Source organism: Pieris rapae, chromosome 16, assembly GCF_905147795.1.
Source record: "Pieris rapae chromosome 16, ilPieRapa1.1, whole genome shotgun sequence".
NCBI classification, from domain to species: domain Eukaryota; kingdom Metazoa; phylum Arthropoda; class Insecta; order Lepidoptera; family Pieridae; genus Pieris; species Pieris rapae.
The window spans coordinates 5,018,372-5,041,058 of NC_059524.1; the positions used below are offsets into that span (position 1 = coordinate 5,018,372).

General features: G+C 31.9%; 2 protein-coding genes across 3 annotated transcripts; both read left to right on the forward strand.

Moving 5' to 3' along the window:
• Positions 1–532: 532 nt before the first annotated feature.
• On the forward strand, positions 533–4,722 carry LOC123689860 (alpha-tocopherol transfer protein-like). Its single transcript, XM_045631590.1, has 7 exons — positions 533–659; positions 990–1,140; positions 1,598–1,757; positions 2,324–2,495; positions 3,024–3,224; positions 3,836–3,941; positions 4,342–4,722. Exons 2-7 carry the CDS (start codon positions 996–998, stop codon positions 4,491–4,493), a joined length of 936 nt encoding a protein of 311 aa, XP_045487546.1. The 5' UTR covers positions 533–659; positions 990–995; the 3' UTR covers positions 4,494–4,722.
• Positions 4,723–5,089: 367 nt separating this feature from the next.
• LOC111002232 (triple functional domain protein) lies at positions 5,090–22,687 on the forward strand. 2 transcript variants are annotated; one of them, XM_022272374.2, is made up of 9 exons: positions 5,090–6,341; positions 8,218–8,467; positions 9,791–9,877; positions 11,842–12,156; positions 13,393–13,533; positions 16,400–16,613; positions 20,685–20,774; positions 20,913–20,962; positions 22,069–22,687. In XM_022272374.2, the coding sequence occupies exons 1-8, from the start codon at positions 5,215–5,217 to the stop codon at positions 20,948–20,950; spliced, it is 2,262 nt and encodes a 753-aa protein (XP_022128066.2). In that variant the 5' UTR covers positions 5,090–5,214; the 3' UTR covers positions 20,951–20,962; positions 22,069–22,687. The 2 variants fall into 2 exon arrangements, with proteins under 2 accessions (XP_022128066.2, XP_022128065.2); XM_022272373.2 differs by lacking the exon at positions 20,913–20,962.

Here is a 22,687-nt window from a genome sequence, read left to right on the forward strand (position 1 = left end):
TGTTAATCTGTATTATAAGTTATTTTAACGCAATATATGTATATGGCATTATATATTGACAATGCGTATGGGCATGGTAAAATCAAGCGTTTAGTTGCAATTTTCTATAGTTGATTATCGACTATTATAGCTATGTCTCAGAATATTTACTGTATACATATATGAAGAATCGGTTACTAACCCCGACTGACGACCCCCATTTTACAATCATTTAATCATTCTAAAGAAAAAAATTGTGTTGTTTTAAAACATAATTGAATTAACTTTGGTTTCTTAAAAATATAAGCGAATACAAAATGCAATAACCTAAATAAAAATGTTTCATATTTATATTGACTGCCGTTGTATTATTCAAATTCTATTAGTGTAATTTTTAAAACCAATAAGCTAGTGACCACGACTCGATGGCACATATTGTTCTCCTCGAAGTTCCAAGTACGGACTAACTACGAAAATAATAATAAAAATCGCCTGATATACTTTTTTTTTTATACGTAGGTACTTATAATTATTACAACTGTAAACGTAACTTGAAATAGCAACAGATTGCCAGTAAACAAGTTTATTAAGTCTTTAAAAAATAATGGTTAGTGCAATAACATTATAATTTTTAGCGATATATTAGTTGTCTTTGAATTCGTGTTGCGAGCGGTTGCAAGGTGAGTAACATTAGTGTTTAAAAATATTTTAAAAACATTTATTGCTTTTGACCTTAGTGATAAAGTAGATTTTACGAATTTGACCAGCTTGTTTGAATATTAAATATGATAGGTATTTTATTTTGCGACATTATTAAGAATTTTTTAAACAAATGTAAATAATTGATAAACAACAGAAGTGATACCATTACAATTTAACTAATATTCCAATTTAGAACAATTAAAAATAACTTGTTTTTAATCTTTATTTGTATAAATAACATTGAACATCATCATAAATATTTATATAGCGTAGGAGTACCTTATAATATTTTTTTATATTATTCACAGATAAATATGTCAAATCTAAGACCATTAGCAAAGAGTTTGCAGGAAAAATGTGAAAAGGAGTTAAATGAACGACCAGAAAGGTTACTTTCTGATATCAAAGCCATAAGAGACTGGCTTCAGAGACAACCTCACTTGCAAAGTGTAAAACCATGTAAGTTTACTCGCAATTTACTTGAATAATAAATAATATATTAATTTTAAGAGAGTAATATTATTTTAATACAACTAGTTGTTTGTTTATGTATTTCAACGCCATCTGTTCGTTGTTTAGGAAACTATGTGAAAACGTAGTAGCGTGCCATCTATTACTTTTAGATGAACTAATTTAAAGGTTATCTTGCTGCGTCATCTATGAATACTTTATAGAAATAACGTAACTAATTTTTATTTTTGACGAACTTTACATCTACAACTGCAACGACATCTGCAACTTACCTTCAGAATTATCTTAAAAAAATTTAGTTCCGTACGGTTGCGATGTATATAATTTTCAGGATTATAAAAACGTCTTTGTAGTTTTGCATGTTTGCAATAGATTGGAACATTTTAAAGAGTATATGAGAAAGCTGTTTTTAAAAGGAAATAATCGGATTATTAAATGTTTTTAGCTGACCAATGGCTGTTATCTTTTCTACGTGGTAACAAATTTAGTCTTGAAAGAACAAAGGAAAAGTTGGATATGAGTTATACTTTAAGGACTTTGGTGCCTGAGATATTTAAGAACAGAGATCCTTTAGATCCGAAACTAAATGAAGTACTGAGAAAGGGGTGAGAATTAAATATATCTTACGAAGAATCAAGATGCTGAGGAAACAGTATTTTGAATTTGGAATTAATGCCTGATTTAAAAAAAATATACATATAAAAGCAATATTTATAAGCCTTATTATTTCGCCTGTAGCTTTATTTGATAAGTTTGAAATGTGTGACAATCACTGTGTTGATTTTACCCTTTATAATTAAATATTGCCAAATGGAATAGTTTTAATTAATATGCCGCAGTCTTAGCTCAGTGGACGGGTCGTACGGTATGTGTTCTCATGAGAAATTTAATCGTTCTCGGCGGAACAAATGTTGATTTAGCTGGCAAAGAAAATAGCTGTCTACCTGCCTATAAAACATAAATTAAATAAATCGATGAAATAAATCTTTTCGATATTTCTATGCGTTAAAGGCTGCGTCCGAAGTCCGAATAGCAGCGGGAACATGGTGACCCGGCATTCTAAATAAACCTATGTTGGCTTAGTTATGTAATAAAAATGGCTCCTAAGCTCTGTACAAATTTTTATCATTTTCATTTGTATCACGGGGCTTTTTTATTTTTTCCATTACAGCTTATTTTTGCCGTTGAAGAAATGTGCAAAAGATGATGGTTGTCGACCTATGTTTGTGCGGTTCGATCTTCGCGACGGATCCTTGATACCAGTCGAACAGCTGATGAAAGTTGCTTTTATGATTGTCGAAATTATGATTCGCGATGACGACAATTTCGTTGTATGTGGAGAGGTACATAATTTCATAATTTTTAGCGTTTAGGATTTTGGTACGAAATTGGCAAAAATTTGGCAGGTATTTGGATAATTTGCCAGTAGTGTGTGTAGGAAAATCCATAAGTAATTAAAAATATATCGTATGAAATATTATATTTACTGCAATATTAAGGCGGTCGTTGGATGGAGATGCACTCAGCTGATGGTGGGTGGTAAGTGGTGATGGTAGGGCGCCGCTTCGCAGCCTTTGGTACAGCGTTCATTCATGGAACTTCCTGGAAGGAAGGGCCTTCCCTAAGTTAAACTTAAGTTAGTGAAGTTTCCTACACATTTTCATTTTGAGAGTAAATAGTGAACTCACTATATTATAGTTATACAAATAAAAAAAAATTGTGTCATATATCTCTGATTGTCGAAGACAAAAAAATCCTTCACATTAAAATCCTAAATCAAACTTGGTAAACAATCCTACTGTAAATGTTATGCAAAATGACAAACTGAGGTCCTAGTGGTGATTACATAATAATAAATAATTAATTTGCAGGAAGTGATAGTAGACTTAAAGAATATGGGAATGGCGGCACTCAGTCAATGGACGCCGGCTCTAGCGAAAAAAGTCGTAATGTCTTATGAAAAGGCTTTGCCAGTTCGAATGAAGAACATTCACGTATTAAATCCACCCCCAGGATTGGAAACCGTATTAAATTTAGTTAAGGCTCTTATGAGTCAGAAATTAAAGGATAGAGTACGTATATTCAAGTTTTTCTAAATATTGTTTCTGTGTAGGAAAACTTAATGGTCAAAGCGTTAAGTAGAAAATATAACCCCAAGAGTTTAATTATAGTACATATTTAATTATAGATTGTAGCATAAGTTTTATTTGTTTATTGTAACTAGACTAGAAGGTGGATTATCAAATATCGAATTGCAAAACACGATCACATGAATTCAAAGAAAGAAATGCAAATGTTAGAAATCAATCCAAACACACCAAACAAACTTGAATCCTCTCTCTCTTTGTTTATTCCACTCTTTCTGTAAAATTATGTTTACATTGTCGTGAAAGGAGACAAATTAGCTAGACATAAGACAGTGTTGTGTGATAATGTTTGTTGATAATATTTTTTATATTTGAACACTATATACATATAACCTGAATGGAATATAGGAATTGACATAGCGAATCTACATCCTGAAACATATATAAGAAGTTTTTGGAATAGTGCTACTTAGATCACGCGCATCGAGGTTTGCCTACAACTATTTTAATAAATTTGCCTATTTTTAATAGTGGTATCCAGTTTTTACGACTAATTAAAAACTATGTATAGAAATCAATAATATTCTATCTTTCAGATTTTTGTATATGGCCAGAATTTGAATAGTTTCTACGAAAGATTTCCACGAGAGTTATTACCAGAAGAATACGGTGGGAACAATGGAACTGTACGAGATCTTTCTGGTGATACATGTTTTGATTTTTTTATTCAAAGAGTAAATATTTTTTTTGAGGATGTCATGAACATGTCATTCCTGACCTAAAAGAAATGGCTTATTAATTATTTGTCCAACACTTAATTTTATATGGTAGTTGTTCAATGAAGAGTTATTTACTCTTTATTATTTTTATTAATTTATATATTTTTATTTTTATAAATTAATTATTATATCTTTATTATCTCGAATTTTATCAACATTTCATTGCTGTAGAATCCAATACATAACGTAGGTTAATCATTAACAACTAGTTATTTTTTAAATTGTTTTGATAATTCATAATATAAATAAATTAAGAATTTTATACTTACAATACATTTAGGTTTTATCTATGGTTATTTTTTTAAATATAATTAAACATACAGATTACTGGACTGGCATACTTGAGGGTAATCGTGATTGGTTCCTGGCAGAGGAGAAAGCATATTCAGACGAGTCCCGAAGACCTGAAAAACCAAAGACAACCACTTCTCTATTCGGTGCAGATGGGTCCTTCAGAAAACTAGATTTTGATTAAGAACTAAAAATAGCCGTACTCGCTACTCAGAGTAACTCTTTACTAAACGGGAGGACCATTTAGAAAAGATTTAAATATGTTTACTATTGTAAACAAATAAACATCTTTTACGGTCTTTCATTTTTATACATCAATTGTTTCATTTCCTATTGAATTGCTTTTAAAGAAGTTGAAATACCATTATAATAAACTACTGAATAATTTAATAGACGACTGTGTTCAACGACTATTAAAGATAATAAGTAATTCCAAAATTGATTGCTTTTTTATTAATAACCTACTTAATATATAATTAATACCTACTTAGTAAATAAATGTATTACAAAGCAAATGTCTGACCAAATACCGACTAAAACTACGTTCATAATAATAACATTCAAAACAAGACTAATGCGTCGAATTCGAAGCTTCCTGAAAGTCGGTTAAAAATGTATAAAGATTTAACAATTATTAAACACGCACCCCATATAGACACATTCCAAAAATTCTTATCAGTCGGTATTCAGATACAATCATGATATAATTCAGCATCAAAGATAGATTTGATGGACGAGTGACGTATGCATCGTATTATCGCGGTGACGGGGCGCGGGCGCCGTTACCGCCAGTTGCGCTGCGCTGTCGACGCGAGTGCTCGCTGCGCACTATACGTTTGCATTAATTGTGTTTGTTATGAACGCGCTTTCTCTATTCTTTCGGTGTGTGTGCAATACCTAAACTCATGCACGTCACCATGTCACAAGAAAATCTTAACAGCCCGGTCTTAAACGACCTTTCCTCGTCTGGTAATGTTTCGGAAAATGACGAAGTAGTATATAGAAAACACAGAAACACAGTGAAACAAATGGTTCTTCGGTTCGAAAGAACCGGTGTACATCTAGATGGTTCATGTGAATCTTTGGAGAGGCTAAATAATCCGTTCTTAGGTAGTTTAACTAGTGTTGTAAGTCCTATTCACTCCCATTTCCAGCATTTGTGTCCAGAGAAGAAACCGCAAGATAGACATTCAAATGTGTCGGTGAATTCGATTTTATCCAATGTCTCCGAAGGAAGTTATGAATCCAGCTCGTCTGGGTTCGTATCGGATAGGAAGTCCTCTTCATTAAAACCTCACAGGCCAGCTCCACCGCCACCACCTGCATTTAATGACAGTTCTTCAACTGATAGTAAATCACCCTTACCCGAAGAAAAGCCAGTTAAAGAAAGACGATACTCCTTCGCTACCCCATCTACATCACCCGTTGCTTTACGAAGATCACGTCAACCACCTGTCATAAGGAGAAAATCATCAATCGCTGGGCAAGGCCATGGTGGAGAAACATTATGGTCGTATGGCGTTAGGCAAAGTGATTTAGAGAAATTATTAAGACTTAAACTTTCGGAATCGTCAGATAATGAAGACGATGTAAAACCTAATGTAATAGATACGTCGTCTAGTGGGAGTAGTAGTAGTTGTAGTAGTGATTCCAATGATAGTGATAAATTAAAGGAAGGGGAAGAGTATGTAGTGAGTAATGATGAATGCAAGGCAGATGCCATATCGACAGACCAATCAACGGATACATTAATGAACGATTATGAAAGTGATGAGGCAGATAATTTATCAGTTACATCTGCAGATCCCAGTAATTTTGACAATGTTAGCATTAAATCGATATCATCGTTTGACATGGTTCCTTACCAAAAGTATGATAGTATTACGGTTTCCTCAGACGAGTTTGGGTCAGAGGTGTGCCATGCTCCCGACACTGAGTTTCTCACAGTGAGTGCAGTTAACGAGTGGTGTGTATCAAAGTCCACGGAACCGGTATTATTACCAGTAGAATCAAAAAAGGAAAAATATCGAAGGTAAGGCACTTAGCATTTATCTAAATGCAATTTTCTAGTCTTTCATATTGAGTATTTTGCGTATATGATTGTGAATAGGTATGTGCGTATCTGATAATTTATCGTTTTACCAATGAAATGCTGATATGATTAGCGTGTCTTTGTTCTATTTTATGTATCTAAGTGTCATGTTCTGATACTATTGGTTACGCTTGATATATTCAGACTCACTATAATGCATTCCAATACAAAAGATAGTATCAACAGATTGAATGGATTAGTAATTGTTGATGAACACAATACAAGAGCAAAATTATAAATGCACACAAATAAACAACATTCGTTCTACGTGCATATGTGGTTTCACCTTGATGTTTATTCATACGAGTCAGGCAGGTAGTTATCATAGCAGAAATTACCTCTTGTATTATTTAATGTTTTGGCTTATTTTATCTATTTCGCGTAATTAAATCAATTGGTAAGGATGTAAAGTTGGTGTTTATTAAGGAGTTGCTACGTACATATCCACATTTTAAAAACTGTCTAGAAAATTCAAATGTTTATCATTAATCTTACCGCATTTTATAGGTTTTTAGTGACGTTGATAATTAAGCTATTAGCTATTCGCGGTATATATTATACAACTAACCTCAAATGTTATTTTAAATATATTTTTCATCACTATCGCACACGTTTACAAATGATGTAATGTCTATTTACTTAAGCCGTTCTCACTGTTCTCTCTTTACACGTAATTGAAAATCATTTGGCGCTTCAAAGCCATGAATTCTCTAAATATAACTTTATGAAAGTGTCTTCCATATTTTTAGAAATTGTTTATTCAAGGTCATACTTCAATTATGACGTATGTTTTCACAGTAATTACGGGTAGTTAATATTTCATTAAATTATTGATGATCTAAGATTATATATTATTTTATACAACTTTGAAATAATTATCTAATGTATGACAATTGTAATTGATTTAGAAAATATCTATTGATAATTGAGATGTAAGTTAGAATGCATAAATATTAATCTCACTGTCTCTATTATGTAGATTTTATTTTATTTTCTCTACTATGTGGTATTAGTCCATATGCCACGTATAACTTTTATTTTTACTTGTGTTTTTTTTTCGAAATCAGTTCATTAGTTCCAGACATTAGTTCATACAAACAAACTCACAACCTGCTAGTTTAGATTACATAGCTTCCTAAATGTATTTCTCACTTAATTATTTTACTAGGTAGGTAGTTTCATAACTATTGTGGTAATCAGCCTCTTTTATATGAACAAATATATAGCACTATTATGACAGTGCCAATTATTTTAAATCAATTCATCTAGAAACAATACGCGTGGGCTATCTAAGCCAAGGTTATCTAAAATATGGATAACTACAACTACAATTTTTAAAATCCTTGACCTTCAAACTTACAAAATTAGAAATTTATATAAAACTTTACCTATAAAATCTAATTCGTATTGTAGACAAAAAGCAGGCATAAATTTGCTTTTTGTTTAATAATAGAATAAAAGTGACGTCATAATTCCCACAGTTTTAATCTTGCCTAATAAGTTTAAGTAACGTTTCGTTGAAATGAAACGAGTTGTATTTATAAGAAAGTCCAACGTAATACTGGGTATGAAACTTTTTGTAGACCATTAACCCCTGGGGCTACTACTGGGGCATAGAGATATATATATTCTGATTGTTTTTTTAATTGTTTTTGAAATACGAATCATATTCCTGTTATTGTTTTTGATTTCAATTTTAGAATTACACTTAACGTGCATACTCCGTTGTAATTGAAATGAATATTGGACAGGATCAATATTTTGGGTTTTCCGGGTGAAGAAATCATTTTGCCTATACCCTTTTCTAATTTTACAGACGAATGACGGAACGCGTCAATGAGTTGATACACACAGAAAACGTGTATGTGGAACGACTCAGGCATGTGGTGGAGGATTACATTCCCGAAATGTCCCGGGAAGATATACCAATCATGCTTATGGGTATGAAAACAGACATTTTTGCGAACATTGAACGGATATGTCGCTTTCATGCTGAGGAATTCCTGCCCGCGTTGAGAGACTGCGAAAATGATCTAAGAAAACTTGGACAATGTTTTCGGAGATTTGTAAGTTATTATGAGTTACTAAATTTTGTATACAAAGAATTATCTTTAGAATATCGATAGAGATTCGGTTCCCTGAATATAAAAGTTACAAATATGTAGGTAGTTTCACAGGTGAAGTAGTCGTCGTCGCTGTTTAAAACTATGAATCTACAATTTCATATTTTCAATTTAGAAGTCAGTCTTATTGACAAAATTCAATGTGTATTTGTAAACATAAAACGCAATCTTCATTATCAAATAGTTTGTATACATAGAAGTTCTTCGCACAGATCTAGCTTAGTTTAGCTTTAATATTAACTTCTACATAAAGCGTAGTTGTAGTTAATGAAACACGAATAAATATATATTTTTTTGGATCTATGAAGATAGCAAGAGATTGAAAGGTAATTAAAAAACCTTTACAGACCAGTTCATAACATTTTTTATTCTTTATTTTACAAAAATAATATATATTACAATATGTTACATTAGAAAACCGCTTTGGTTTTTAAGAACTATAATTTAAAACTGAAAAACTATTATTTTTTAGAATCTCAAAATCAACTAATATATAGAGAAGGAATTCTTACAGGTTAAAAACAAACTATAAAAACAGTGTCTAATACATAAATGCATTATCATGATCACAAGGATATCGGTAAAAATGCTAATAATAGATTTTGATGGACTCGTTACAAAACAATGGGGTCATGGTCCGATATTTAATGCGCGTGATTCTTTACTTATCTTTTTACAATTTTCTTTTTACTTTCACCTTCTCTGTTTGTACATATAACTTCTTGTTGGAAGTATATAATACAGATAAAATAATTATATACGTCATATTATAGTCTTATAACTTGCGTTGATGTATAAAATGCGGTAAACATTAAAATGTTTATATATTTAACTTCTCTGTTATTTGTTTTGATTTGTGAACAATGGTAATAGACATGAAATTAATACGATTGTTAGTAATCAATGCATACTATAATATGCATTTTCGTGTCAGATTTTCATGTTTGGAGCAATCGTAATCGATATACATAGATTATTCCAGAACAATTTTTTAAATATTCATTATAGAATATAGGAAAACTAGGCCCTTATAAAAATCTATAAATCTTGTATAAATCTTGACATATTTTTCTAAAATAATGACTTCAGAAATGAATACGGAATCGGCGATTTCGTATATCACTATCAACCGATTTACTCGCAAACCTACGTATATATAAGCTATTGAAAAGCCAATATGACCATATGAAGGTAGCTTTGATGCAACAACAATCTATTGACAAGATCAGATAGGTTTTAATACAAGCTATATATTTTTTGTTGCAGGAACAAAAGTTTAATATGTATGTGATGTATTCTAGAAATAACAAAAGAGCAACGAAGCTTGTTTACGAAAACAAGCATTTTTTCCAGGTAATTTTTATTTGCAGTATTTTATCCACCTACTTTATAACGACTGTTAAAATGCCTACAAGCTTAGTTGGTCACGCATGGTATTAAAAATATAAAGATAAATGTATAAGTATCTTTTGAAATGTTTCCTACGGGAACTCGCTGGGAACATACAAATACTTTTCAGTTCTTATACTGTTTCAGTGACTTTATTGAACATATTAAAGATATTTCGTGATTCTTTGGATTTGCTTTGCTTTTCTGATTCTGTATTGAGTTTAGGCGATTAGCATTATGTACACACAGGTCGTAGACAGGTACTAAGACAGGTTGGTTTCAACGCAATGCTTTCATTTATCATATTTCATTTTAGTTGATAGATAGAGGATATTTATTCGGTCTATACTATAGAGCAATTCTCGAACGAATTACAGCATAAATAACTAAATAATAGTTTCAATTAAATTTTTACGAAAATGTTATCAATGTTATTTAGCGGATGTAACCGAGCTATCAAGTTCATATTTAGCGTAGTTGCAGAAATGGGGATTTCCCGAATCAACATAACACAATAATCTGAACAGTTTATTGAGATAATGATGAAATTTATTCGAAAGAATGTGAGATACATCGCGAATTGTCACGAATATGCATTATACTTCCTCATTCCACGTCTCAACCCACGAATCATAGATTCTCCGTGTGTGTTTATATTAATTTTTTCCCGCGACTTCACTTGCGTAAACATATGAACTGGGGTAGTCTAATCTATGACAGCGGCCGGATCGAATGGAGTATTGGCAATTGGTTACTTCGAAGCATTTTTTTAAAGACTTTATATATGACTTCAACTAAAAAACATATCACTTTTAATTTTAATAATATTCGTAATAATGGAATAAAAATGAGGTATGATTGTATTAGATGAGCACTCAATTAAGGTTTCTTCCAATCGTGCAATTAAATGTCATTAACATGAATATATAGGTAGGCTAAATAAAATTATAAATTTCGGTGTAGTGAAAGCTCGTACGTCTGTCACGCGCCATTTCCTTGCTAACAAACTTCTCAGTCTAGTTAGTTGGATGAAATTCTGCTCTAGTAATTCCACATGATCGTGATCGCACATCCTATTATATTATTTATTAAATAAACTAATTAATTAGTTTTAAATTCCACCGATTGTATATTGCGGATAATATTTATGTTTCATTCTTAAGCTCTACAGACTACTTATTGTGATTATTACATGACCATAAGTGAAATAATAAGATATCCAATCTGAGTAACGCATTCTCTTATTTATTAATTAACATAACTATGAGATGAGTGATGAGTGATGAGTGATGGTCCAGATTTGTAAACTTAGAATTTTTTTAATTAATACCTAGTTAGTAGTAAGTTTAATCCTTTACGTTTCTTACTTTTTTTCATATAACTTGTGGAAGATGGATAGGAGTTGATGTTGACGGAACTTGATGATGACCGATACCGCCGCCCATGAACACTAAATGTTAGTAGTGAGCAGGACGAGTGTGTACACGCGATACTTCGTCGTAAGTACCTTGCTCCTTGCTCCTTGATCCTTGCTCACTACGGCTGAATATAAATGCGGTATAAAAATTAGTAAGCTCTTTTTTTGATGGACCATAAGTAGTTCCTCGTATCAATGGCAAAGCAGGCAAATGAGATCTTTAAACAAAACATAGGTAAACCCTTATTGGCAGATTTTATCTAACTTTTATCCACGTGTTTGTGGTACTCTATCTCCACCAGAATCTCTGTTATTCAGAGAGTCGGACAGCAATACACCCTAAAACCACCTTGGGTAGTTTCCACAAGGCGTATTGAAGTACCTATTCTTTTATCGAGAAATGAGTTTAGATATACTATACATAACATGCAATGTGTTACCAACTAAGCAATGAAAGCATTTTGTTTATTTATTTTCTATATCACGCCTCATATAACCTTATTTTTTGCAGCGACGACAATTAGAGTTGGGAGATAGATTAGATCTCTCTAGTTATCTTTTAGAGCCGGTTCAAAGGATACCTAGGTATAAGCTATTTCTTGACGATCTCGTGAAAACTTACATCAATTACGAAAATGAGAGATGTGAGTCCGACTCTAGAATATCTAAATTAAGCGTGGACAGTGACGAGACAGGTGGAAGCAACGGAGAATCTGAAAGTGATGAAACGCCATTAGAAAGTTTAAAACTAGCTAAAACTATGGTCGAGTGTGTTCTAACAGCGGTTGATGGGATCATGGCATTGGAGAACATAAGAGACTGCCCTGTAAGTTAATTAATGCGCGATTTACATACGATTAACTACAATGAAAGCTTAATACTACTTCACAATTCAGTATCTATTAATAAGGACCACATTAATGTCCGCATTCATTGGTGCAAATTATATGATATTATAAAGATGCAATAATAATTTAACTATAATGAAAAGAACAAAAACATTTAAACCAAGCTCGTTTGGTATTTAATATTATTATATTTTAAACTTATATATTTTAATCAAAATCCATTCTTTTGATAAAAAAATAAAATAAGGATAATAATAATTCAAAATATAAAAATTCGTATTTTGTTAATCTTTATTCAATACCTCAAGTATGTAATCGGAATTCTAATAATCGATAAGGTCCTTATAATATATGAACGTTATCTATTTAATTTGCTAAGAATGTTTCATGTTTAATTTCAAAAGGAATGTTAATGGTAATAAAAGAGCTACAAGAGTCGAGTATAAGATTTTACTCTATCGGTAAACGAAATAAAGGGCATTTTAAATTGACACATAGTTGCATGCACAAATGCAATTTCTTATCGTTTTCTGACAATTCATACATTGAGTGACAGACAACCCTTTATGTTTACAGATATGATTTCTGTGCAGTGTTATTGGCATTTTTACTAAAAAGGTGATCCTTTGGTGCCCCAAACTTAAATCTAGTTTCAAGAGCTGTCAAACTATTTTTTCTGTATGATATATGATATCTTAGACAGCGCTCAAGTCGAGGTTGTGAATGGACGTTCGAATTATAATGTACACCTAAGACTTGGTAGTTATTTCACGAGTATGTGTTCCGAATAAGTTTTGATTGGGCCCTAAAAAGAGTAGTTCGACGAAACTTCGAACATACGACTTCTGCGTTGAGACTCATACTGAGCTAGCTAGACTGGATTATTATCATTTCGTAACGCGCGTTAAAAGCGCGTCAGAAGTTATACTTCTCTCGCGTAACAAGATGAAAATCTTTTCAAAATGTCATTCTACCTTTGTAGAAAGAACAACACTAACAATAGAAAAACTGAAATGTTGACTATACCTATCTTCAGGGTGTCGGTTTTTTGTAACGGTGTGCGTGCGCATCGTAAAAATTTACTCTCATCATTTTCCCTAACGGGCCAAAAGAAGTATAACTTTAATAAATAAACGAGTTATAGAGATCGTACTTAATGGTAATTGATAATCTATCTATTAAGAAACTGAACCATAAAGTAATACTTTTTCCAGCCACATTTGAACCTGTTGAATCAGGGAAGATTGCTGAGACAGAATGAATTCTATGCGATGGACAACGCGCGCCGGCGGCGACAGCTCATGAGAATCTTCTTGTTTGACAAATTGGTGCTCATTACAACTGTTTATAGAAAGGTTTGTCATTCTACTATAAAATATATTTTAACTTTATTAAGAGAATTGTATTGCTGCTGATTTTGTAGCTAAGCCTATTCGATTCCATTCCATTATGTAATGTTTATTATTCTATTATATTTGTATCTATATTCCATATATATTTCCAGAATTGTTTATGATTCAAATGAGTGTTATTTTTGCCAGTATTTGTGCCGGTTGAAAATTTAGGGTTGTATGTATTTTTTAATGCTGTTGATACAGCTTATAAAAAAATAAAAATTTATCTAAAAATTAAAAAAAATATATTTAGAAGTGGATTACCCTTAACATTTAGGGGGATAAAAATAGATGTTGTCCGATTCTCAGACCTAGCCAATATGCACACGAAATTTCATGAGAGTCGGGAAAGCCATTTAACTACAAACACCGCGACACGAGAATTATATATATAAGATTTATTGTTAATGTAAATAATAATTTACCTTTATGTATTTATACTTTGCTGTTTTAGACTAAATCGCTGTGTAAAGAGAACATTAAATGGTTCTTAAGTAAAAAGTTCTTTGACATTTTCAATTCCACTAACACTATCAGTGTTAATTTAAAAGGATCATTATTTAAAAGACCGCCACCTTGACGAAGATCCCGATTTCACCTGCTACTCGTATCTATTTATAGGTTTCAGATCACATTCAAATAATTACAGTTTCAAAACGGAATAAGTACGATGTATTTTGAATGTAAAAATACCTTATATGGGATAATACAAATTGTTTTATAATGAAGAAAATTCATGTATGTTTTTGTTTGATTAATGATATTTTTAAAATTGCACCAACTTCCAAGAAAGCTAAGCGTTATTTAGTTCGCAATAAAGATTACTTGTACGTTAAATCAACGTACCAGATTTTTAAAAAAATTGTATAAACAATCTTAACGTAAACAATTTATAATGAATCATCACATGATTCATCACTTTGATATTATATCAAATGGCATTAAAAATTAATACATTTTATTCCGTATCAGTTTCCACTACTGGCATATTTAGTTTTTAGTGCCGTAGTGTGCAATATAATATGAACTGTTAATATTAGCGTCAGGTCTTGAATTTGAATCTTACTCTTAGTTTCTACTTATTTATCTCTGAGTTTCAGTCTTAGAATATGTAGTAGATACTTAAATATAATCTCTTTCACCAGCGTTATTACTTCGTTAAATTTTTTTTAACGATGGAATATAAGAAACAGGTATCATTTATTCCTAGTAATTATAAATTGCAGTAGTAATGCGTTATAAACTAGTAATAAATTAGAATCATAATTTTTTTGCGGGTAGATGTGAATGACTGTAGTTTTCATTGATAATAATAATATAAAATAGTACTTAGCGAGTTCATCTATATGTAAAAAGTTTATTCTTTTACACCATATATATGTAATACATTTTAGTTGCATCCCCTTCATCTGGCCATATTCAAGGGAAGATCGTACCATTCCCAGAAAGGTCTGCTACACACCTCTTAGCACCCGGCGTTGCAGGTGGCCATGAGCGGCGGTTATCACCCGCTTGCTCGTTTGACTTCTACCCCATAAACACATTTTAAAAATAACACATATAAATTATATTTTTTGATTAATATATACACAACCTAAAATTATATTTTCCATACTATTTGTGCTTTAACGCGAATTATTATGTGCAAAGAGATGTCTAATTAATATTTAGTATCTGGATGACCGTACTTTTTTTTATTTTTATAAATTGTGTTTTATTCGTGTTTTATCAACTTAAACATATTAAGTTGATAAAACACGAATAAAATGACATTTTCTAGAAATGATTCCTAGCTAGATCGATTTATGGCCCCCGAAAGCCCCCGTATACTAAATTTCATGAAAATCGTTGGAGCCGATTCCGAGATTCCAATTATAAATATATATACAAGAATTGCTCGTTTAAAGATATAAGATAATAAGATTGAATGTTTATCAAAGCATAGTAAATTAATATATAAAGCCTGAGTTAAACACAGAATATATAAACTAAATGTATATTTGTCTTACAGAAAATTTTAAATGAATCATTATAACAGTAATTGCCCACTGCTTCATTTCGACTTTAGCCAACGACAATATACATCCGTAATATATTTGAACAGTAATTTGCCGTTCAATAATCCTTATCATTAATTCAAATAAGAATCATAGAGATAAAAACTCCGGTCGACCTTATCCTACTAAAATTACGTTCGTGACCAAAATGTTTAATTCAATACGGATTATTGGACTGTATAGACTTTGAGACGACAATTCGTAGAAATAAAAGTACCTTTTACGTAGATACTTGCACTTATTGCGTATAATGAAATAGTGGGAAGATATTACACAAATAGTTTATTAGGCGGCCGCGCCTCGGTGGCGTCGGAAGATTTCGCAGACAGAGAAATTGTTCGGACTTGTTTTAGTCTAGATCTCGTTTAGTAAGGGAAAAAATAAAACTCTGTTAATATGCGAAAACGAAATGTTTGTCTGTTCTAACTAGTTTACAATCTGTAATTTATTTATTACTTGTTAAGCAATGTACATTATTAAAGGAAATCCAAACAGTTTTTTATAATATTTTTTTGAAAAACTCGCTTGTATCTGTAATGATTTTAAGTGTATTAACAGAATTTAAGTTATAACATTTTTATTTATGAGCAACCTTTTTTATCTTCTCAACACATAACCAGCAAAAATATTCACACCCACATTGATTCATCTGTGATATCGTAAATTTTTTTTTGCACAAACATTGCTAGTTGTACTTAAGACATGAATATATCAATATCAGCATAGGATACATTATTTTCTTAATACTTATAATGTATGTAATTTTCCAGCAATTGACAGTCGAGTTCTTTATATACAAAGATCACATACCGGTCGATGATCTTGGTATAACGGCAAAAGAGCACGACCAATACAAATTCAGCATTTGGTACAAGCAGAGGAATCTCAAGTCTTACAAACTTGAGACAAGGGACCCAGTCATTCGAAACGGCTGGGTGGAAGAGATCACCTCATTGCTTTGGGAGCAGGCGATGCAGAAAAAGGGTATGTTTTTAAAATTACAAATCTATAGTATTTTTGAATCAAATTGATTTGGTGTCTTTCATAGAAAGAGCCTACCGATTTTTAAAATGCCGGTAGCGGCGGTATCACTTCATATCAGACGAGTCTGCGATTAACCCGTTCTATAATAATACATAAATTCCATGGCAACTAAATCAGTATTATTTCATTGTTTTGCATGACGAATAGGTATAGTTTGATCAAACTTAATATATATACAACTTTAGTCAAACAAAGGCCGTTGTGTTTTCGTTTGCGTCAATATACTATCCATTCAAGACGCATATATCATCCAAAAATAAAAAAAGGCGGCATAATAGTGGAAAGTTAAAATGTCATTCAACGTTTTACGATATGTTTGAAATTGGTACTGCATGTATCGTTCATTCATCATTAGCCATATTATAAATATAAAATGGCTAGTCATATGATGCGATAATTTCATGAAAAAAAAAAAAAATTAACTATTGTATAATTATCACTACAAGTTCAAACTAATTTTTACAATTTTATGATAATTAGACAAAAGACTTTTGTTACATTATCGTTATTACCCATTCCAATGCCAAAGTTGTTTCTTTTGTGTTTGTTATTTGTCACTCCTCCTACCATTGAGGTATCTACAGACTAGAAAATGACTAGAAAATCTACGAATAATTAATCACACCGAGACTGATTCTCATAATCTTTGTTTGCAATTCATTTTACATTCACTGATTCGCAAACCGCAATACATGATTTATTTGTTGAATTATTATTAACAGTGTTAATTTTACGCTTCACTAGCGTTGCCCTGACTTGACGTAATAAAGCCATCCGCGGCTTTGCTCGCGGTTTGTTTTGCCTTCGCGGAAATTAACTAAGCAGAAGTATTGTGTAGTGTTTTTTGTATGGAAAACTAAGTTGGCGCTTCTTGTGCGTATTAGACTAGACAACCGTTTCATTAATGGCCACTGTATAATAAATGATACGCCTGGCCAAAATAAATAATTAGCATTATATTATGATTTACCAAGTATTTCCTATGTTCTCTTATTAGTATTTATGTATACATCTCAACGGTCTATCATGGAATATACGCACTAACTTCACTTGTTTGTTACATAGAACCGCTTAATCGAGGGCAGAAAATTTAATATTGATACCCATCACATTTGTGCCGTAACGGGTGTAGTTTAACTTCACTGATCAGTACACATAGCCGTTTGATTGTATTAACATAAAGAATGTTATACGCATCTGGTCCAAGTTAATGCGAGAAAACTTTTTAATTGGTCGTCATCTGCTCCCGTCTTGTACGTGACAAGGGAGGGTTATCTGGTGACGCATGCGCGGTCGTTGACTTGTTTTATTGCCATGTGCACTTGATGCGTCTGCGCTTGTGGGAACGACAGTAAGTTATTTTTTTTAATATTAAAGATTAATTGGCCAAGCGGATGCTTTACGTAAGAAATGTGGCATATACAATACACAGCTATACTCAGAGCAGTTTGGTTACGCGTTACCGGTTTCTTAAGCCAAAAACACGTAAAGACTTTAGTAAAGGTACAATCGGAAATTTAAAACGGTGATCTTCTGACCTATAAACAAGTAGTTAACTATTCAAACATTTCATAATTAAGTTGCACCCTTGCTTTATTTATATTTTTTTATTAATATGGTTCATTAACCCTGAACAAACCTGTAAGATCTTAGTATTTATATGATAGCGTATATTGCAAACGCATTTCTTTATTAAATTTCAGAATTTTAAGGTATATGTGTACAAAGTAAATAATAACCAAACTGACACCATATTGGTATACAACCGAGGCAAAGCCTGCGCTCTAAAACTCGCGAGCACGAATTTATTAAAATATACATTTAAATTTACTAGATACTACTAAATTCTTTAAAGCAAATACGGTTTTAAAAAAACAATAGCCTTTTGTTTTGTAATACTACGTCGGTGCCATAGGAAATATGTCACCGAGTGAATCATGAAATATCGAAGTAACTGATTAGCCGATCGCGTAAAACTGATTCGTTTTTGTTCATATTCAAAGATCATATTTTTTGCTCTAGGTACTTACTTAGTACTTTTGATTACGATATTGTGTGAATTATGTATATATAAAAAAATATTTATATTGAGCTGTCGTCTAAATAATTTTTTTAACTATTAAGAAACTATTTTAATAAAATTGAAACAAATAATTATTGTAGGTACACATCTTGTATTTCCAATTACTTAATTTTGTTTAGCCATAGCGAAGCTGGGTAGACCTTTATATAATCAGTTAATCAGTATCAATATTTTTAATCAATAGTATATACATGTCCTAGTCTTGCCATAAATATTGAAACAAACAAAAATATTTTTTTTAAATTGCAAATAAGATTAATTACTTTTACAATGTGTTAGTTTAATACATAAATAAAAAAAGATATAATATAAAAAGCTTATTCGAAGTGGTCTCCATTGGCTGCGATACAGCCCTTTAAACGTTAACGGCAGTTAACCCAATGAAAAATCATATAAAAATGACAGATTCCAAATTCAAGTACAATTTGGTTTATTTTTAATTGTATCAATATTTATGGCCAGGCTAAGTATATAGGCCAAAATGATACCGTACAATGGGTTGGCAAAATTGATATGTATCAAATGTCAGCTTATAAACAAGACCTGTTTCCGCTGTTATTAGATTTCAATGTGAGAACATTATTTCGAGAATACTGGATTATACAATCTAGTTTATAACATAATCGTCAATTTGATTTCCATTAAATGTGTATTTTGATAAGTATTCTTAGGAATTGAAAAATATATATAACGTGTAGCGTATACAGGATCATATATCACTAGTGAAATATCAATCTTTAGCGAAAGAAAGTAATTGCGTTACGACTTCATATCTCATAATAGAAAAAATCTAAAAACTCAAACTCAATTCTTTATTGCATTCCTTATGTTAATATTTTACACATGACACGTTATAATTTTTTACAATAAGGACCTTGGTTAGGCACAGCAATGTTGTGGGAGGGCATGCTCCACTGATATACATTTCTATACATTGTACTAGGTTCATTATTTATTTGCTTTGGCTTTACATTGCGAAAAGGAGAATGTTCTTAACATTGTTAATAAACTTTAATCAGAATAACACTACTTCTTACTCTTTTAATTAAAGTGCTATTACGTGTCCTATATAATATAAGACATATATATAATATAAGACAGCTTACTTAAAACGTTGCAATTCGACTGATTTACGTTTGGATCTTTAGCTAAGGATGTGGATGGACCACATCAAAAAAGTCGTCCTGCCGGATAAATGTAAATGAATATTACAATTTTATTAGGTCATTATTGAATAGGTACGTTGACACTTTCAGGACTTATAGGATAGTTAAAGATTTAGCGAGGCCCTTTACTAAACATTATCGGCCTTATCAGCCGTGTTATCACACTTATTTAGTCAGGTGCGACCTCGACATGATATTTGTCTCTATACCTGCAGATATTTAAAATGCATTGCGGTAATTTTAAAAACAACTATTTTATGATACTGCAGCAGCTTTTTTACTGGACTTTCCCACTTTGAGCTGCGCTGTCGTGCACCGCGCATGTTCAGCTATTCTAATTTGGAATAGGCACGGCAGCAGATGGTCAATGTTTAAGTGAAGCCTAAACATAAGTTATAATACAAAAAACCAGTGGCGCTGCAACATTTAGTCTTAGTCTTTAGGCCTCATCTGTTTCGTGAACTTTTTTCACAACTTCTTCGTCTTTTACACAACTTAACTTTTTCGGTCTAAGACATGCCCGTATCTTCATGAAATTTTTCCTTACCGTGCGAACGAGTGTTAAACCCGCACTTAGAGAGAAGTCCATTGTGCACAGTGATTCTATAACCTCAGAGGTGAGAGTCGACGCTCATGCCACTAGGCCAACACGTTCCAACAATTATTTAAAATTAACTCCCTATAGTATGTACGTGAATGTAGCTCTAAGCTTTCGTTTACGGTTAACATTTTTGAGAAATAATTTATTTGAATATGTTTCAGAACTTTTGCTGCAACAACGTAAGAAGAGGATATCCATGGTATCAATGGACAGCCAGAATTCAACGGAAACAGATGGCAAAGATGACAAATGTGAGCATTGATTCTTGTTTCACAAACATCTAAAACAAATCCTGATATTTAGTATACTAACTACTTTTGTAAATAAGTGGGAATTCTGGCACTTTCTGTAAAATATTAACCAATTAATTATTAGTATTTTCCCTCCAGGTTTTGTAGACTTCGTTTTCGTCAAAATGCACCAATAAGTTACTTTGTAGGTCAGTAGAAATTTTAGGACTTTAAATGCTTTTTGGTTTGGTTTTCTTCTTTCCTAATAGTTTTTAACCACTTTTAAATGGGTTCTCTTTATGGTTTGGGAATGTAATGAGTTGTTTGCATTTTCTTTCTACGGTTTCATTGGCTGTCTACGGTACCGCTTGAAATAATCGTGCTTTTTTACATCCTTATAATGTTATGCGTGATGAATGAAGCAGTAGATGATCAGTGTTGGCCTAGTGGCTCCGGCGTGCGACTCTCATACCTGAGGGCGTAGGTTCAATCCCCGGCTTGTGTCAGTCACTGGAGGCTGATCACCTACTTGCCTATTAGAGTTAAAAAAAAATTGATCATGAAACAGATTCAGAAATCTGAGGCCAAGACCTAAAGAGGTTGTAGTGCCACTGATTTGTTTATTTAGATGATCAGTATTATCTAGGGCTTGCGTTCGATTCTGGCAAAATAATGGATGTTTTAGGTGTAAAAGTAAACGCCACTCAACACTATATATACTCCACAGTTTACACTAGTCACTACAACAAAAAATACAGCTTGAATCATTTAGTGATTGATATAGACTATGGTTGTACATAAAAGTACTTTGCCATTAAAGCGTTTGTAATTAGACACATCAGCAGAGTGGCATAATGTCATTCTAATTTATCTTTACGTAGTAAATCAATTATTAATTGAACTATATTTAGCATTGCCGTTTTGGCATAGAATGAAAATAGTTTTTTTGGTTCCTACGTTTTATCCTAAATTCAAATTGAAAGCCAGGTTTCTTTACGTAGTATGCCTATATGTTTTATATTAAACAGTATTTAAATATCGAAACTCTATTGTACAATTGTTTGCCAGTATATCTGTGGCCACTTCTCAATCAAGTCGAAAAGTATAAAAGTTCACTTTCATTCTTTGACAACTTAATGTTTTTATAGAAGATGCGCAAACGGGCAAGAGGCTCACGTCTTCGTGTTAAGTGATACTGCTCATGGACACCCACAATGCTAGAACGTTCGTTCACATATTTATGATAATTTGTTGAATTATCTCTTAGCTAAGAAATAGGGATAGAAATATAAAGCAATTTATTTTTCATTTTCAGACAATTCTCTTCGAGGCGTGCCAGGCGAGGTTCGTTGTTCAGGGGACAAGAAAGTTCGAAGAACAACCTGGTATTGTGAATGAGGTTCTCTGTATGGTGCAACTGAAACAAGCATTTACGAGATCGTTACTCGTATTATAATTATTTTGCCAAAGAATGCTGTCAACTAAAGTCAAATGTTAGCAGAACGTATGTGTTCCATTGATTTCACTTACAGCTGTGTAAAAATGTTTAGCTGTGGAGATGTATCAAATGTGCTGTAGGTAAAAATTACCGTCTTGTGAAATTATGCGCCTTAAATACATTCCGTAGTAACGCGAATACTGTAGATATACTCTCAATGTATTTACAAAATATAGGCCTGTACTTTCTTCCAAAGATTAATTTTAATTGTTTTGCAATTAAAGCTCAACTGTACATTCAATTATATTTTTTTATTATGATGCTAATGTTGATGTATTTAAAGAGTCATAACAGTCATTATTATGATTAGAGTAGGATGAAATGTATCTTTGTTATTGTAAATTATTATTATACTTGTTATAAATTTGCTTTAGTATCCTTAAGCTTAAAAATCGTAATTGTTTTATTTCAAATTAAATATGTATACCAATTAAAA

Coding starts and splice junctions, on each gene's coding strand:
- LOC111002232 (XM_022272373.2), top strand. CDS start 5,215: ATGCACGTCACCATGTCACAAGAAAATCTTAACAGCCCGGTCTTAAAC. Junction 12,157..13,392: donor AGAACATAAGAGACTGCCCT/GTAAGTTAATTA, acceptor TACTTTTTCCAG/CCACATTTGAACCTGTTGAA. Junction 20,775..22,068: donor AGATGGCAAAGATGACAAAT/GTGAGCATTGAT, acceptor TTTCATTTTCAG/ACAATTCTCTTCGAGGCGTG.
- LOC123689860 (XM_045631590.1), top strand. CDS start 996: ATGTCAAATCTAAGACCATTAGCAAAGAGTTTGCAGGAAAAATGTGAA. Junction 1,758..2,323: donor AATGAAGTACTGAGAAAGGG/GTGAGAATTAAA, acceptor TTTCCATTACAG/CTTATTTTTGCCGTTGAAGA. Junction 3,225..3,835: donor GTCAGAAATTAAAGGATAGA/GTACGTATATTC, acceptor TCTATCTTTCAG/ATTTTTGTATATGGCCAGAA.